Below are 19,671 nucleotides of genomic sequence, written 5' to 3' on the forward strand. Positions count from 1 at the left end.
ATCTTTAATAAATCATAAGCAAAACGAAGGTAGTACATGAAAAAATATATGGACTACAAGATGATATTTATTTGTAAAATAAGCGTAGTGACCAATGATGCCCTTAATCACTAAAATGACTATCTAAATCTGTGGAATCAAATTGTGATGAGATGAGATACATCTCAAACAATTAAGATTATATGTGATACTTATTTAATTGTAATAGAAAAATGCCACTGAAAGAGGATTCCCTACTGCTGTCGGTTGGAGAAGACAGTGAGGAAGACAGGCGGTGCTATTAGCTAAACTACAGGACATCTCACCACAAATCAAATGTATCCCTAAGTAAACTAACATATTTTTTTCTGAAAATACAAGTGTTTCATGAATGATGGGGATGCAAACACTCCAGCAACAGAAGAATAAGAAACCGAACCCTTACATGCGCACACGATACAGTTTTCATATGTAACCATTACATTTCTATTCTCACTGTGCGTATTGAGAAATGAGGCGCTCGTCCAAAATGCCTAATTAGGATCTCACATTCTTGCTCATCAAGGATAGTAACAGAAATTCTAGCTATAGACCACACTTCGAGACAATAGACAGAAATATCATATTCAAGCACTAACATGCTATCAATATTTGGGTTCCCCCTCAATCGGAGCAGTAATTTTATGGGACCTGAATCCTGATATAACACACATGAAAAGTCAACCAGGAGCTTCAGACACCAAATAAAATCACTACTACTGCCAGATTATGGCAGAACCGCAGAGCCAGAATTGTGTAGTCAGAACCAATCTGCTACTATTCTAGCCTCACTAAAATCCAACTTTATAAATATACATAGATATTTCAATACTTCCTTAAGACAGGTTATTGCTCCAACACCGTCGATTCCACAAGGCTGTCATTTGCTAAGAGTCCTCTAAGGTGCAAACAATTAGTAGATTTATAAGTTGTGGTCATTTATCTAGCAAAAGACACTTTGTACCACATCAAACAAACTTATAATCAGCACCTCACACTTAAATTGAGATATTTATAGTATATTCTTGAAAGAGAAAATACAATTTTTCATTCAACAACTATCATCGTTAAATGGCTCTATTTCAAAATAAACAAGTAGTTTTGCTCCAAGTACCACGAAAGAAAGATCTCAGCAGATATTTATAGAAAAGCTGGAAGAGGCACTGCCGAATATACACAAACGAAACTGCTTCCATTCAAGGTCTAGAACGGCGTTACATGGTCCATCACATTATATTACAAAACTAAATACACAAGCAGACGGTAAATATTAGCGTAGTCTAGTTCTTGGCATCAGTTGAGTTATCCCCTACAACTACATTGATCTTTTCATACCTGAAACCCCCTGAAGGTGCTGTGCACTTGGTTGGGATTGTTAAGACTGTCTCTGAGCCGTTGTCAAATAATGCCCACAGGAACAGCACAATTAATGCAAGCAATGCACCACACCCTATCATGAAAACCAGTCCAGAAAGGAAGCCCAAAGCACATATCTTTCTCTTTTGTGCCAATTTCTCTTTGCTATGCTTGCTGGAAAACGCTCGTGGATCCAACGGTTGAGAATGCAACCATTTTGGAATACTCCTCGTTCTGAACTTCCAGGAATAAACACTAGTAGTCTGCATCGACTTTCCACTAGATGAACTCAACCCCACGAGGACTTCTTCATCTCTCCACATTTCGCCCAAATCAACCTGATACACCAACAGAGGATCATAGGGCCTGGAACTGCCAAATTTACTCAATCTAACCTCAATCCTTTTTGAGCTCGAGTCATAATCTATCCAAGAATGCAGCTTCACTCCACTATTCAAAACCAGATTGATAGATGAAATGTCGCTTGTCTTCACAGAAACAAGAGTACCCACATCAACACCAACATGGTTTGCATTCAAATCCCCGACATTCTCATCAAGCGAAGTATCAAATTCAACAGCAAGATACCGACTTTCTTTCGAAACCCCAAAACTCCCAGTAGAAAATTTCGACTGGAAGTTTCTGGGCACAATCAGAAAGGCCAGACCATCACCATTATGAGGAGAAATCGAGAAAGTGAAGTCAGTGGAAAATGAAACCGGCTTCCTTGACTTCGTGGTCGAGCTCAAAAGTCTAATGGGCTTTTTCTGGATCAGAAATCCAGAGCTCGGAGAGGAAATTTTGTGATCAGTCAGTTGAATGCAAGAGCTGTTGTTAGCGAACTTGGCGTCGCCGATTAAAACAAGGTTTGAACCAAAATGGGGTTTGTTGGGTAACGAAAGCGAGAAATGCAGAACTGAGAAAAAGGCCGAAAGGAAAATTAGAGGGGAAGACAGATGATTCGAGCGTTGAGTGTACGGAAATGCTTCAGATTTGGGCATTTTTCTTGGAATTTTGAGAAACTAGGGTTTGTGCCGCTGCACGGTTTTGGGGAAAATTCAGGGCCAGGGGAGTTGGGAGTTACTGTTATACGGTGAAAGAAGAAGCAGAGATCAGAGGGGCAATACGTAAATCACATAAGGATATTTATGTCCTTTCTATTTTTCTGTTAAAATTTTGTGTGTTTTATTTAGGGTAAATTATATTAACACCCCTGAGGTTAGATTAAATTACAAAAATACCCTTATATTTTATAAAATTGTAACTACACCATTGATAGGTGTTAGTGTAATATTTTTTAAGTTTTATAGGGTGTGTAATTGTAATTACAATTATAACCTCAACGCGTATAACTATAATTTCATAAAGATAAAGAGTATTTATATATTTTAACCTAATTTCAAGAGACGTTAATATAATTTATCCTTTTATTTTATTGTATTCCTGTCTATTATAAAGTATCTAAGAGTTTATTTTATTTTAATCCGACCAAGATATCCCTACAACAATGATATTTTAATTACCATTTATGTGAATAAACATTATGATCCCAAACCTTTGACAATATTTTAGCTAATAAATTGCACTAATTGAAGACATTAAGGTCCTGTTTATTTTTTAATATTGGATTTTATAAGCAGTCAAATAAATCTAACGTATTAACTTTGTATTACGGCGGCTCATTTCTAATTTAAGAGCACAATACTAATAACTATTTCGGTTGAATAATTCAACCCACTTATTTACAGTCTAAGTAAACATAGTATAATTAATACAGAATTTTTTATATTATGTCACCCAATAACTCATATCGCAAAGTAATTGGGGCCTAAGAGCATGTTTACTTAAAAAAATGTGATAATCGAATGAAATGATCGAAGTGGAATTAGATATGTGATATGATTTATTTAATAAAATTTAACCTTATCGAAAGAAAGTGTGATTGAACCAAATTCACCTCTTGAAGTTGTAGTCATTCAAGATAGTCGCCGTTATAGGTGTTGGTGAAAACAAATCTCAATTAACGGATAATATTTTATGGAATGCATTGAAATGGAATAAATATATATAAAAATCCTTGTTTATGATTGAACTCTATTTTCATTGAACTTGTTTATTATTCTAAATTTATTTCACTTATGAAATAATATTTTTATTTTCTTGAGTTGTGCAAATTCTAAAAAGAAAAAATATATATTGATAAGCCATTTATTTATTATTTCATTCAATTTTTTACTTGTTATTCTAACTATATTTAAAGTTATTTATAATATATTTTCATACTAATAGCCTCATTATGAAATTCTAAATTGATTAAACCACATATGAAAAGAATTAAAGTGGAACAATAAGTATTAATTTTTTTAAGTAAGATGATATAGAAACTATTACTTATTGTTGGAAAAATCATGTATATATAATTTTAATAATGTCCAAAGTTTCAATTTTTTAAATATTTAAGAGTAAAATTATTGGACCAAGTATACTATCAATTATGCATCAATGATATTGTTTATTGCCATATAAAATCGTATCTATTGTGTAATTTTAATAAGATTATTTTAGTCATGAGAAAAATTAAAAACTAATAATATTTTACTCCTATACTTTATAATATTATACTTTAAACTTTAAATTTTATTTAATTATTAATAAATAACACATATATCTAATCTAAATTAATTTGTCTCAATCTCCATTCTAGTTCTACCATGCCATTTAATATTGTATGTGTTTAACACATCATAGAATACTAATTAAACTTATATATTAATAGAAATAACTCAATAATTTATATTCTGTGTTAATGGTATAATACACATTACATAATTAATGTTATAATACATCTTTCGAAGAGATGCTTAAAAATATAGCCTATATATATATATATTTCCTAATTAGCATTAAGATTTTTAACTAATTTTATTAAAGTTAGTGATTAATTATGAGTAAAACTCTTTATTATAATTTGTTTTTATTAAAATTCTATCTCAATTCAAATATGTAAGTAATTAACAACTAAAAAACTAATTATAAAATTACTTATTTGTACACGTAAATTTATAAATCTATTACTATATGAAAAGAATATAATTGGAATCATAAGAAAACAAAAACATAAAATATGACAAATCATTCGTACTTTTATAATATACATAGATGAACAAATAGATATAATATTGGTGCTCCAAGAATCGAATTAGCCCAAGAAGACTCGAAGCTTATGAGAGGACTTCGCAAGCCCAAAAGGGGCCCATAGGCCTAGGATTCCACAACCAAAATGGAGATGGAGGTCCAAGCCCAGAGAGAACCATACCAAGGGGCACCCCGCATAGCTTAGGGGTATCCACGTCAGCCTTTGGGCCACGTCAGCTGAGGGTCCTCAAAGAATAGATAAGCATTAACTGTCTAATCATAGACATATGGCGACCACAGGGGGTAGACTGGAGGCCTTTCTATCGGGAAGGTAACTTTCGGTCTACAGACCTCGAGATCCTAACTGCAAGAGGATATCTCATTAACCATCTTACTAAGAATGTAGGAGCCTTAACCGCAACACTTTCCTTATCCTCTCTCTAGAAATTTGGAGACGCCAGCAACAAGGAGATAACTCTCCTCTGATTCTAGGGGATTCAACATTGTCCTATTGGCTGGAGGCTTCCTTATACATGGCGAGCTCCCCCAGCAGAAAATTGGTAACTTTAGTTTTACACTTGCATAAAAAGAAGTCGCACTCTGTTGCATTTAATTGCTCTATTGGTTTATTCGCTTTGAATCTTTACTCATTCAAATATTAACTTGAGCGTTTGAGTGTTAACAGTAATTTTTGCAGGTTTTCGTTTCTAGAGAGCTTGCAAAGATTTCAAGTTAGATCTTTCAAAACAATGTATGTATATATGTATTTATGAAATATTTGTGTATATAATTTTATGAATATATGTTTATTTAGAAAATGTCAAATTTGGTGCGTTAAATGTAAACCGAATGTGCAGTACGGACCGTTCATGTATACAAAAAAAAATACAAATCATTAAAAATATTGCAAAACCATCCTTACTATATTTATCAATCACAAACACCCATGTTAAAGCACTTTAAGATTGAGTCGAAATGACATTTTTATCCATAAAAATTGGTTAAGTTTGGGCCACAAGAATTTTTAATCACACAAAGTAAAATTTAAAATTTATATAATTTTTTTTCAAAATTTCAACGAAATGAGTTAAATGTAAGGCGGAACATATTTTAAGAATATAACAATATTTTTTTATCTAAGAGATGTAATCTCGCGGTGACATATGAGCCAGACTATATAATAGATAGGTCAATGGAGCAACGGCTAACCAACATATTGATCATTCCACGAAGATGTGCCATCCCTAACAAGACAGCCTTGATAGAACCCCAGCAGCCCACGTAACTTGGGCTAAGACACACCCAATTCGGATGGAGTTTCTATTTTTGGGCGATAAATGGACACAACTATTGAAACTGGGGACATTGTCTAATGTTTGCTTTAATGTGTTGTCGTGCACTCATGCAGTGTAACCAAGGCATGGAAAAACAAAAAACAAAAAAAAGTTGGAATATGTTTAGCTAAGTTAAAAATCTAGCAACGTAACTTGTAGGGAAGAAATCATAAGAATTATTGGGAAGGTTCAATTATAATTTTTCTATCCTTAAATCAACAATATTATAAAATAAAGAACATAAAAATTGTAAGAGTGTTCAATGTGTCAACAGTTGTACTCTGGGCATGGAAGACTAGCACTTATACATATCTCGAAAATTGTACGATTTCACGCGAACTATTGATCTGACAATGTTTGGGTAGTCCCTATTCGTACGTCACTAGAATGAATTCAACATTCAATAATGTCTAATTGTCATGATTAAAAATAAATAGCTATAGTAAATAGTTATTGATCGACCATGCAATGGTTGTTGGTATCGAATTTTACGAATGTGGCTAAAACATTTGTTATGACTAATACCCATGACAAAAATAATTTTCATGGTGGATAATTTAAGTTTTTGCATCTATCTTTATTTAACTATGACTAATACTTGCCTAGAATAGGATCAATTTTATCCATTTAAAATGGTCAAAGACTGAAAATAGGTCAAAATGTTATCCATTCTCATTTCTGGCGTGTGCAATAAATTCTTTGTTTTTTTCTAATTTTTTTTAGATATTTTATTAACACAGTTAAATATTTAACAATTTTTCTATAACATGAGGTATTATGCAATTTTCCCTTAATAATAACTAATTACAACAATTTCTAATGCGTTAAAGTGGCACCACATCAGTATGTACGTATGTATGCACTCATGCATAATGTTTGATTTGACAAGAAATTTCATATCTCAATGATTGAATCCATACAAGAATTAAATCAAGTTCAAAATACAATATTTTGGGATTGGGTGAATAATATTCTCTTCGTCCTATTATAAATAAGTAAATTATTTATTTATAAAAAGAATAATCTTTTGTATCCTTGTGTTTTTTAAAATGAAAGGTAAATTGCTATTTTTTTTTATAAAGGGATAATTTACTTATTTGCAATATCACACGTGAATTACAAGTAGATTCTCTATAATTTAAAAATTTATATTTAGCACTCCCGGTACTTGTTTTCATCTAATAAATGGACCTTTCCGTTAGTCAAAATTCATCCAATTTGCTAATATTAATTTACATTTCTCCTTATTGACTTATTAATAATTTATTGCATGTGAAACAAATCTTGTTCTAACCAAACTTCTCTTATACGTCGTCACACGGTGGCGCATGTGAGAAGGTTCATTTTCACCCTTATAAGGGTAGTTTGATCGGAAAAGATTTATTTGACTTACAATGAGTCAGTAAGAAGTCAATCAAGAGTAAATATGTATTTGCATTTGCTAATATCCGCAAACTCGGAAAAATTTTGACAAACAAATGAATCTATTTGTTAGACAGAAACAAATGTTAAGGACACTAGATATAATTGATCAAATCAAAGAAAACTTACGTATAATTATATCAAAACTTAAAAAATAAGGCTATAATTATCACTATAGTATACATTGATAATGGAAAGATGGGAAGCAGTGGGACTTAGAGTTGGAAGAAATGGGGTCGATAGGAGTTTGAATTTTGGTGGCCTGATAGGGCCATCTTTCCTTGTTATGCCTCTACTACAATATGTCCTGTAAGAAGATAAAGTGTAGTCCAAGAGGGAGACATTTGGCCTACATATTTTCCCATTCTGAAGGCATCATTTCTGTACAGTCTCTTGTCCGAAATTCTTCACTTCACACCTCATCTCAACCTTAATTGCTCCCACTCACACTCATCAATTCATACACAGTTGTCCTGAACCAAATTAGCTATGTCTGGATGGAATGATTTTTTTAGATGAAAGATTTCAAATGAATTCTTAATATATCCATCACCACGCACCTTGTATTTATTTATAATATGATTTTTTAAGTTGTATTCATTTATAATATCGAAAATAATTTATTTATTTATTTTCATGGGGTCGCGGAATGTGAATTAATGATGATTATATATCTCATGCTAAGCAATGCACCTTAAATTCCTTTCTAAGGACAATTAATTAATTAATTGCTAAAAATCTTATCCTAGTAATTGCAATAAGACATTTGTCTAAAGTTCAAAGTTTGGAAGACCATGTGATAATAGTGCTGATAATTGGGGACAAGAGCTTATTGGAAGTTGGAGTCATGTGATAAGAAGGGTATTATATATATATTATTTAAAAAAATAATTAATTATATATATGTGTGTGTGTGTGTGTGTAAAAGGGAGCTTTATTTGAAGAAAAAGGGGTATGTTGAAGGGACTTGGTTTTTTTTTATAAGGGCTCTCACCACATGTAGTAGTGTGATTCCTTTGCCTTTGGGACACTCAAAGTAAGAAGAAAATAAAGACTATAAATTAATTTTCTATATATACTTTGCCTTGGATTCTAAATAAAGTCCTCATCAAAACCATGTGATTTCCACTCTTTTTATTCCCAATCTCTGCCCATTCTCACCACCTTTCCTATTCTAATTAATACTATTGTAAAAAATTTAATTACACATGACTCAACTATTCCACAATTTTTCATAATCATTCTGTGCTACATTTTTTAATTGCCAAAATATGGGATGCATTTATTTAATCGTACATTTTTTAATTTCAATTAAATTAAATGTATATGTATATATATATATATATATATTAACAGAAAATGATTTAACTCACTATAAAATTATAGATATGTTTATGTATAGATGCCCCGAAATTAAATACATGTTATAGTAAGTATTCAATAATGTTATTCTAATTTCTTGGAGCATATTTCCTAGTGCTATTTTTGTCAGACGACTACCTCATCTAAAATTTAAGTCGTCAGAGAGAAAATTAATCCAAGTTCTAATAATTTAATTATTCATTTATAAAAATCATATATATATATACATATATCATTAAGAGCTTCCATTTAATTTTTATTTTTCTTCTTAAACTGTTTTCTTAAAAGTATTAATTTGTGAAGCACTGTTTCATTCCCAGTGGTTGGGTTCATATATATATATATATAGAGGTTAGCAAAAAAAGGACATCCAAGAGTGTCTAGTATTGCAGACATAGGCAGCATATGTGCAATCATTCTATGCACTACATCCAATATACATACCAACTCAAACTCAAAATACACACACTAACATGTGTATATGTGTGTGTATTACATCATTACCAATACAAAGATTTTTATCCTCCCCCCAAAGAAAAAACAAGAAAAAAGAAAATCTAGAAGTCCCAATTCGAACTGATCACTACTTCAATTTCAAATACATTCCATTTCCAATAAACCCTTTATTATTTTGTTCAAGTTCTTGCAACAAAATAATGATATACAGCAACTCAAAACTCAAAATACACACACTAACATGTGTATATATTACATCATTACCAATACAAAAGATTTTCATTAAAGAAAATCTAAACTCCCTTTTATTTTGTATAATTAAGTTCTTGCAAAGAATAAATTATGTGTGCGTGTGTATATATATATCGTATATGCATATTTTCACAATTCCTGCCATCAATTTTTTTTTTTCATTTTTTTCAGGGATCTTAATTACAGTTTGTTAACACTTCTCCTCAAAGAACAAAAGGAAAAGAGAAAAAAAAAAAAAAGAATTCCAAGAAACATAAAAACACACACACACACAATTGAAAGTCTCATTTTTCCCAAATAGATATAAATAAACTTCAACTTACTTGGTGTGTGTGTACATATTAGCAGCACAGACTTCATCTCTTGGCGCCGATTGCACGAAATCTGGAGAACGACGACGTATTTTTCGTGCATGATCTCGACAATTCTCTTCCATAGATCTCTATGTCAGAAGCCACTAAAGGATGAATCCAAAGGGATAGCATGATCCATAATCAACACATATATATATGTATATACATATACAAAAACTTTATTTAAAAAAAAAGAAAAATATATAAGACTTAAATTTATATATATAAAAAGTCGAAACTTGCAAATAGAGTTGGGATCAATGCGATCCCTTTGGACGCATCCGTTAGTGGCTGTAAATGGTAGGAATTGCAGCACCTCCTGCAGCTTATCCCTCCACACTCTGTGTGTGTGTGTGTGTGTGTAAATGGTAGGAATTGCAACAACAACAGCAGCAGCAGCAGCTTATCCCTCCACAGTGTGTGTGTGTGTGTGTGTGTGTCTGTGTGTAAATGGTAGGAATTGCAAGAGAAATAGCAGCATCAGCAGCAGCTTATCCCTCTAGACTGTGTGTCCTGTGTGTGTGTGTGTGTGTGTGTGTGAGTTTTGTGTGGAAGAGACAGAAGAAAGTGGCTCAAGACTTTGTGAAATATAAAAAGAGAGTCGGAGTGTTAAGGGAATTAAGGACTAAGCTTTCACATAGAAAAGTATTTCTTTTTCAATGTTTTTTTATTGTCTCCCCTCTTACAAGAATGAACAGTGCTGTGTGTACTATCTCAATTATTACCACATTTATTTCTTTTTTTTTCTGATTAATTTGGAATAGAATTTATCAGCTAAAATGCATTTTTGGTGCATTTAATGCGACAAGTTCTTGATTTATTGTGACATGTGACAATTTTATTTAAAAAAAATAGTTTTTCTGGAAATTTTGGCTTTGTAAAATGGGATTCGATCTTCTATTTCAAATTTTATTATGTCTGTTATTTTATATTTAAAGAAAGATTTCTAACTCTGAATCCTTCGACCTAGTGGTTAAGGTCAAATGTTGCTATACTCATAATGAGGTTAAGTATATGTCCTAATCTGTGTGTTGATTCTCATGACGTAGGCACAATCCTTCCTTATCAGAGTTGGAGGGTTTTGGGGGGAGGGTTCCCTACTTTCCGATTTTTTTTTTTTGTACTAAAGAAAAAATCTATTTTTATTTGTGACTTTTATTTTCTAAATTTTTGTTATATTTCAAGATGAAATTTTATTTTCTAAAACTAAAGATTTCTTCATGAGAGTATCATCTTATTTACACCTTTTGAATAATTGAAGATCAATCTTTGGGTGTTTTTAATTTTTTTAGTTAGTCATTTTTTTAATTATTTTATTAGTTTTTATGTCTCTCTCCCTCTCCCCTCAACCTCTACGTCTAAGTTCCCCTCTCAACTTTTTTTCCCAATAATTTTTCACTTTTTTATTTTCTTAATATTTTATATTTATCTAATTAATATATATTTGTAAAATAATAATTAATTGCACATACACATACATTTAAGTGTGTCAAATACACTAAACTAAATTTATATATTTGTAATTACTATTTTTTAGAAGAATAATATAAAATTACACATAATATTAATTTGTTGATTTCTCATCTAAAATTGTGGATGAAGTCAAATTAAGAGTCATGATAGTGTCCAGACAAATGGAGAAGGTTTTACCAGTCATGGGACATGTGCCACTCTTTAGAAATTTCCCAACAAGTTGGGTGGAAATATTAATTATTATTATAAATTATTAAGGTAAATGATTGTTTTACTTAAACTAATTTCTTTTAATGATGGTCAGGGTCCCATCCACATTTATGTTCTTCTCCACACAACTCAAAATCCAAAAAATTGCACTTTTAGTCCTATATATTTGCGAGGAGTGATAATTTCAGTCCTACTTGAATTATTTCGGCTATGTTGTCTAGTAATTTTTAAGTTCACAATTAAGAACAAAAATTGCTAGAATTTGCTAAAATGGGTAGAAAAGAGGCTATTTTTGCTCTCAAAGTACGGAAATTTTAAAATTACAAAATAAAATTATAAAAATGAATTCGTACAAGACTGGAATTGCAAATATTTATACTTACAGGACTAAAATTGCGATTTTTCTATCAAAGCAGCCACACCAAACTTTTTTAAATTTTTTTTTTAAATGCTTAACTCACAAGAAATATTAATTATAGTCTTTGTCAATGTGTTTGGGTGGCGGGGTTATGGGCACAATTAAATTAATTATTTGGGAAAATTTGTAGTTTTCTTGATGATGTTATCATATAATTGACCCTGAAATACATAAAATAATTAAGAGATCTAAAGAGATACGACCTGTGGGTCTAGGGTTTATATTAATCCCCTTTTTTGTGGTCAAAGATATATGGAATATATATATATATATATATATATAATGTGGGTATATCTTGTTTCCATGTGATGATTTGGCCGGCGGCACTGTTGCTTTACTTCCACAGATTGATAAATTATTGTATGGAGTATGTGTTGATTATGGGAAAAACAATTTAATTTTCGTGCTCAATCAATTAGAAGCTACAGACTTAGGTTGCATTTAGGAAAAATTGATGTAATTTTTCTCCTGTAAATATGGAAAGATAATAGTTTTAATTTATTTTGACAACAAATGATGATAATTAAAACTTAAATAAATAATAAAAAAAATAGCGTGACCCCTAAACTTTTGAATAAAGATTTGTTGTATTTTCCTCATAAAAAAATGTCGCCATTAATCCGTCTCAAGTTTAGTCGCAAGCGCCATTTCATGAAAAAATAGTCATTAAATCTGGGAGTACTTGCAGAAGTTGTTGCTGCTTGCTGTTGTATAGAGGCACAGACACGATTTCATTTGATAACACGTTTCTTTTAGTAATAGCACGACTTCTACTTCTTCCTTCTGTTGTCCCAACTCGTACTTTCTGTACATATTTCTCCTTTGTAAATAATGCTTTAGTTAGCTTAGTCTGTTTGTGGTTAGTTAATCACAGTTAAAGGCAGTTAATTCTTCTCCCTTGTATTTAAGCAGACGATTGACTCCATTAATAATACACACAGAATTTTCAGCACTCAATCTTCATTTACAATGTTTACAATTTCAATTTTTCCTCACGTCGATAATCTGCTATTTTTTCATGGTATCAGAGCATTCTCATGAAGGTCTCTGAATATTTGACCTTATTGATTCTCTGAATAGCTTGTTCAATTGGGACCGAAGAAATGAATAGAGGAGGTTCAATTGCTACAGACTCCGCAACAAGACAAGATCCAGATTTCTTGCAGCTACATGGCGGAAACTATCCTGGAACGGTGCTGGTAAGCGCTCCATTTAATGGAATAGATTTTTTGGCCTGGAGAAGGTCAATGATGATTGCACTGCGTGCAAAGATGAAGCTAGGCTTTGTTGATGGAAGGTATGCGATGCCAACCAGAAATTCCCCGCCAGCTATAATAGCTGGGTACGTGTGGATTCAATGGAACGTTTTAGTTGAAAATGTAATTCTAAAATTTTTCAAATTGGTGCGAGAACCAAAAAGTGGAAAAAAATTTATATTCATATTGTCCATCCAAAAATTGTCCCAATTACTATCGATATTAGCATGATTCTGGATGTAGAAAATTCAAAGGCTATATATCAATTAATTTTGGGATAGGCTTCTGATAGATGTACGCCTTCTGTTCCAAAATCAGTCGGAAAATGACTTTCATGTTCGTCCTTAAAAGTTGTCCTATTTTTTTTAAATACTATGTCTTGCCATATGTTAAGAGGATTAGTTTAGAACTTCAGAAAAAAATAACATGATATCAAATGATCACATCTAACGATCGAATTCAAAATCGGATGGTTGGATCAATAATTTAATGCAAGTGGTTGATTATAACTACATATTTATAAGTATGAGCATTCAATCATCAACTTATTTTTTTTATGCAATTCAACTTATACAAGTATTACTCCATTATAAATAATTAGGTGGCCTAACAGTATATTTTTCTATTTTTTAAATTTTTTTGAAACAATTAATGAAAATAATTTGCGACGAACTTTGGGGCGGATACTCGAAACAACATCATTGAATTTTAAGATTAAACTTTGGACGCTCATCTCAAAATTTTTATATAAATGTGCTTAGGCATTTTTGCTGCAAATCTTCCTTTCCCCCAAAGTCTCCCCTCCCCATGTTGCCATTTGCTGCTCCACGCCGTCGTTAGTAGTTACCCACCTCTTCGTTCTCCCTCTGCTTGCTACTATAAACCACACCAAATTAGTAATTTGTTTTTTGGCGTTAATATTGTGAATTTATGTAATTAGAATTAAATAATTTTATGAAATTATTGACTGAAAGTAGCTTTTGGTAAATTTGATTTGTGAATTTTTTTGATTTGAGAATTTGGTTTCTGAATGATGTGAATTTTTTGATGATTTTTGGTTAATTTGGTGAATTCTAAGAATGAGTTTGAGATGTTAGGGATGAATTGTGAATTAGGAACGAATTTGGAGAATTCAGATCACATTTTAAGAAAATTAGAGAAATTTTAGATAAGATTTTAAAAAATATCTATACTATAAGCTACTAAAATATACTATACAATACAATAACATATCAAGATATATTATAAAATACAACCGTTAAATGAATTTTTAGACCACGTTAGAACATATGTTAGGTTCTTGTCCCAGTTTTGATCATTTTGAATGTTAATGGTGGTTTTGTTTATATTGTTAAAAACTTTATTGTGTTTTAGAAACAGGCTAAAAATCTCTCAATATTTTGTAAAAATAAGCAAAAAAACACCCATTTTATTAGTAATTAATGGGAGGTGCATTACGCTCCTTTTTCGTTTGAGGGTGTTTTTTAGCTGCTTTTGACCTTATTTTTGGTTGTTTTGACTAAAATTTCTTATGGTGTTTGTACATTTTATATGTGTATTTTTTACTTGTTTTGAGTGATTATTTTGTGCATATTCATCTATATAAAAGATAAAATATTTTTTTAATATATTTACTTAAAAATATAAAAAAATTATATAAATTTTATAATTTAAGTTGAAATATTAAATTAAGGCCACACTATAAAAATTAATATAGTAAATTTATTTTTCAAATTTTGAAATATCTTAACTAATATAAATATTAATATTATAAAAATTATATAATATTAATAGTTTAAATTATCATTTAGTTAGAAATATTTAAATAAATTATATGTAGTTAAAAATATTTTTTGTAATTATTAAAACTCAAATTTAGTTATATTTAGAAATTTCCAATGAATTATTTTAAATTTAATTAATGTAATTTTTTAGTTATTTCAAAATTTAAAATTTAGAATTAAAAGAATTATAGAAAAAGAAAAAAAAAATAGGTGAAGGCGGTGACGACCACGCCCAAAGTTGCATTGTTTTGGGCTATGCCGCTTTGCTAAAATCTATGGAGGCGACAGGGCAACAGCGTCGCCCCCTTCTGTGGGAGGCGTCGGGTGAGGATGGGTTTCCCTCCAGGCGTACTAGGGCACATATGACTTCAAGAAGAAGTCGATCAAGAACAAGGCCAACAGGGTGGTCAACCATGCAACGGGCAACACTGTCTACCATAGAGATACTCCTCGATTGGAGAGCACAAGGGAAAACTAATAATGATATTTTATAATTATTATTAACAAATTTGTATCATTTCTAACTCCGAGGAAGGGTGCATCATCAGTTACCAATATCGCATTCCTAGAGGAGGAACAACTTTGATTGAGGCTGCTAGGGGAAGGAAGCGAGGCCGGATCTTTGGCATTGGATCTGAGGCATACACATCAGCCGCCGGCCGCCCATGGACCACAAACCCTAGAAATATTATACAATTAATCAAAGGGAAGTTTCTTGGTAATTCGATCATACTTAAAACAGTGCAATGTAATAATCCCTGTTTTATTTTATTGTATTTGTACTGTGGTACTGATCGATTGCTCATGTCTAGTACTGTGGTTGTTGCATTTTTTTAAAAAAAAGTTATATAATTATATTAATATTTCTAAAATTAAATAATATTCTGAATTTTTTTAATTTTAAAGTGTTGATCCTTATTTTATGAAACTAAAAGTATCGTTTCTCCCAAAAAAAAAAAAAAAAAAGCCAAATAATCTTGACAGTGCTCAAAGTTTGTTCGTAGATGTCAGATGTAATTGTTTGGGAACTACTGATGGATTACCTGGATCCTAGGACAAATATTCAACGTCCGATTGATGTCATAGTAAGAAACAATTACATCAAATCATCCTCTACAATAATAGTGTAAGTCTGATGAATGTGGTCGTAGACAAGTGCTGTTTTACGAGGCTTACACTATTGGTACAATTATTTAAATAATGCAAAAAAAAAAAATTACAGATTTGGTGTGAATTGGGAAACTTCAAAATTCTGAGCTGCACCGCGGTGTTCCACCGCGGTGCCAACTTTTTAAATTAAAAAAACAAATTTCAAGTGTCACCGCGGTTCTTCACCGCGGTGACACAGAAATTAAAAAAAAAAATATATATAAACGGCCACCGCGGTCAGTGACCGCGGTGGCTGAATAAAATATAAAAAAAAAAATGAACAGGTGAAGAACCGCTATCTGAGATAGCGGTTCTTCACCAGGACCGAAAAAAAAAAATTGGTCAAAGTTGCAGCCTGCAATTGCAGGCTGCAGGTGCTGAGCCACCGCACTCACGCAGTGCGGTGGCTCAGCAAATTGCTTTCACGTGAATACATTGCAGCTCACACTATTTTAAGTGTGAGCTGCAATGTGAAATCTCACTCCACCGCAAAGCAAAGCACTACATTGTTTTCATCTTCCTCTTTCTCTCAAATTCTTCTTCTTCTTCCTCTCGGCTTCATCTTCATCTTCATATTCATCTTCATCTTCATCTTCATCTTCCTCTTCTCGGCAATTTTTCTTGTTATTCCTCTCAGTTAATTTTGAAAAATATTTAAAATCAGTATGTCTAATTTTGGCCCTATCGATACCAGTGTTCTGTACGGGCAATTAAATCATCGGTCTGAGGATGTATCTGAAAATCCGGATACAACATTATCCGTACGACGTGGTGATATAGCCTTTTTTCGTGTCCTCCAACTAGCACCACGTCATATACGTGTTTTACAAGTACTCCAAAATATGGGGTTTCTTGGTGTCTTGCAGTGTGGGCATGTTGAAATTGACACCCACTTAATTACTGCATTAGTAGAGAGATGGCGCCCCGAGACACACACATTTCATTTTACGGTGGGCGAAGCAACCGTGACATTGCAGGATATCGCGATCATCTGGGCACTCCCGGTGGAAGGTAATCTTATTACCGGGGTAGATAGAAGGTATAATACCCAACAATGGCAAAATTATTGTCATGAACAGTTGGGTTTTATTCCAAACGAAGATGCTTTTAGATGGTCGAGAATAAAATTGTCAGTGTTATATGAGTATTTATTAGAAAATACATGTGATGATGATAGCCCATTTGAGGCTGTGCTACAAGAGGCACGGATATGTGCCATGTGCATTCTTGGTGGAGTGTTGTGCCCTGATGCTACAGGGAATACCGTGTCATTATTATATTTACGGCATATGGAAAACATTCACGAGGAATATACCTCAAATTGGGGTTCAGCTGTGTTGGCCTATCTGTACCGGGAGCTATGTACAGCATCACAAAGAGGGAAAACTAATATTGGCGGTGCCATGCAATTATTGCAGATATGGGCATGGTCTCGCATAATAACACTTGCACCCGTTCCCTCGAGTGAAGCTTCATCTCTAGTGCCGACCATTATTGACCCTGACAATATTCTGCCTAGCCCTCCATATGCTGCACGGTATGGACATTTTTTATTTATTTATATAGTTATAAAAATTTTTGATTTCACTAACTTTTCTTAATTTTGATTTTAGGTGGTCGTTTCATATATCCCGTACTCATACGGCGCACAATGCTCTACGCATAATAAGGAACGTTTTGGACCGTATGCAGTTAAATGAGGTATATTGTTGTGATTTATTTTTTACTTTTAGTAATATAATTGATGCATTTGTTCCAAGTATATTGATTGTTGTTATATGCTATTGTAGTTTATTTGGACTCCGTATAATAATATTGCCGTCGAGCTTGAGGCATTGCCCTATTATGCAATGCGCACAACGTGGAATATACGATGCCCATTGATCAATTATTCGCTGGTGGAGATGCATCACCCGGAGAGGGTTCTTCGCCAATTTGGCTATGTGCAAGACATCCCCCAAAACCCATTGATCAGTGAGCGTCGTTTACACTCAATAGATAGGCGAGGACGTCAGGACATGGACTGGGCAACGTTTCACGCGGACTACATTGCGAAATGGAACGATGTGCAATCAATGGTGGTGGAAGGACCCATTATTGAAGGTGGTCGTGATACCGTTCCTGACTATATGAACTGGTATCATCAAATTACTCGGGTCCAAATTTCACAAAACATATTGTCTACGAACACGCCGGGTTATCGACCGACTGACACCCGTGATTGGGAATATGTGGTAAGCACCTTCTAATTTATGTTATGTTCATTTATTTTAGCCAGTTGATTCTGTTTATAATTTGATTTTGTTTAACAGTATAATAGAATGGAGCAGCTAGTGATTGATTGTGAAAATGCCGGAGATGATCAGCAGTCGTTAAGAGATACTCGAGCGCGAGCGCGTACGATCGGACGTGAAATTATGAACTTTTCTAGTTCACGGTATCCAAGCGTTCGAGTTAGACCGACAGACACAGCTCGTGGGAACGCATTCACAGAGGCTGGTCCGTCGAGCGTACATGCCGAGGCCGGTCCATCTACTGGTCGGACAGAGGCTGGTCCATTGAGCTTTTATCCGGAAACAGGTCCATCGACTGCATATACTCTATATGCTCCATATCTGCCATCATTTGACGGTACATTTACACATAATTTTAACCCGCAAATTCGAAGACAATATGATGCATCACCCGTTCCATTCGAAGACACCGATGTGAACACACCCGGTGACCAAAGAGATGATAATCCTCCCCGAAGGCACAGAAGACGTCCACGTTGTGGCACTGGAGGGCATTATTAACTTTGTATAAAGCACATGTAAATTGAGATGTATATTCAATTTATTATATATAAAATGTGATTATTATATAAAGCACATGATTATTATATATAAAATGTGATTATTATATATATACGTATGTATATTAAATTAAATATAAAGTATGACTATTATATATAAAATATGATTATTATATATATATATACGTATGTATATTCAATTAAATATAAAGTATGATTATTATATATAAAATATGATTATTATATATATATATACGTATGTATATTCAATTAAATATAAAGTATGATTATTATATATAAAATATGATTATTATATATATATATACGTATGTATATTCAATTAAATATAAAGTATGATTATTATATATAAAATATGATTATTATATATATATACGTATGTATATTCAATTAAATATAAAGTATGACTATTATATATAAAATTTGATTATTATATCTATGCTGTAAAGTATGATTATTATATATACAATAAATTTGATTATTATATGATTACATTATGATTACAATATTATATTATATATATACTGTAAAGTATGCTGTAAATTTGATTATTTTAGTTCCCATTTTATAAGTTGCAATTATATATTATAAAAATAAAAGCAAGATTTGCAATTGCAAAGTTGTATATTCAACATATGTAGCATGATACAAAGTTGCATTTAACAAGCTAGAATCAACCCCGAGCTTGACGAGCCTGATATTGTTGGCGAGCACGTACTTGTGGTCTATCCATTTCGTTCGGTATTCTAGTAGATACTTGTCTACCTGGGCCTCGACGAGCTCGCAGTGCGGGATTATGTTTGTACTTCGTGTACAAATGTGTTCCATCCACGCTTATAACGTTACGACAATAACGATATCCCTCAATACATGGTCTGAAA

General features: G+C 32.4%; 2 protein-coding genes across 2 annotated transcripts; one reads left to right on the forward strand and one right to left on the reverse strand.

The window, feature by feature from the left end:
• Nucleotides 1-1,191: 1,191 nt before the first annotated feature.
• Nucleotides 1,192-2,494, reverse strand: LOC105160923 (lectin-like protein LEC). The gene has a single exon (XM_011078450.3). It carries the CDS (start codon nt 2,373-2,375, stop codon nt 1,299-1,301), a length of 1,077 nt encoding a protein of 358 aa, XP_011076752.1. The 5' UTR covers nt 2,376-2,494; the 3' UTR covers nt 1,192-1,298.
• A 14,989-nt stretch (nt 2,495-17,483) lies between these two features.
• Nucleotides 17,484-18,773, forward strand: LOC148788511 (uncharacterized). Its single transcript, XM_088880112.1, has 3 exons — nt 17,484-17,679; nt 17,769-18,212; nt 18,291-18,773. The coding sequence occupies exons 1-3, from the start codon at nt 17,665-17,667 to the stop codon at nt 18,771-18,773; spliced, it is 942 nt and encodes a 313-aa protein (XP_088736238.1). The 5' UTR covers nt 17,484-17,664.
• Nucleotides 18,774-19,671: the final 898 nt, after the last annotated feature.

The sequence above is a fragment of the Sesamum indicum genome, linkage group LG4 (genome assembly GCF_026168435.1).
Source record: "Sesamum indicum cultivar Baizhima isolate 11 linkage group LG4, ASM2616843v1, whole genome shotgun sequence".
NCBI lineage: Eukaryota > Viridiplantae > Streptophyta > Magnoliopsida > Lamiales > Pedaliaceae > Sesamum > Sesamum indicum.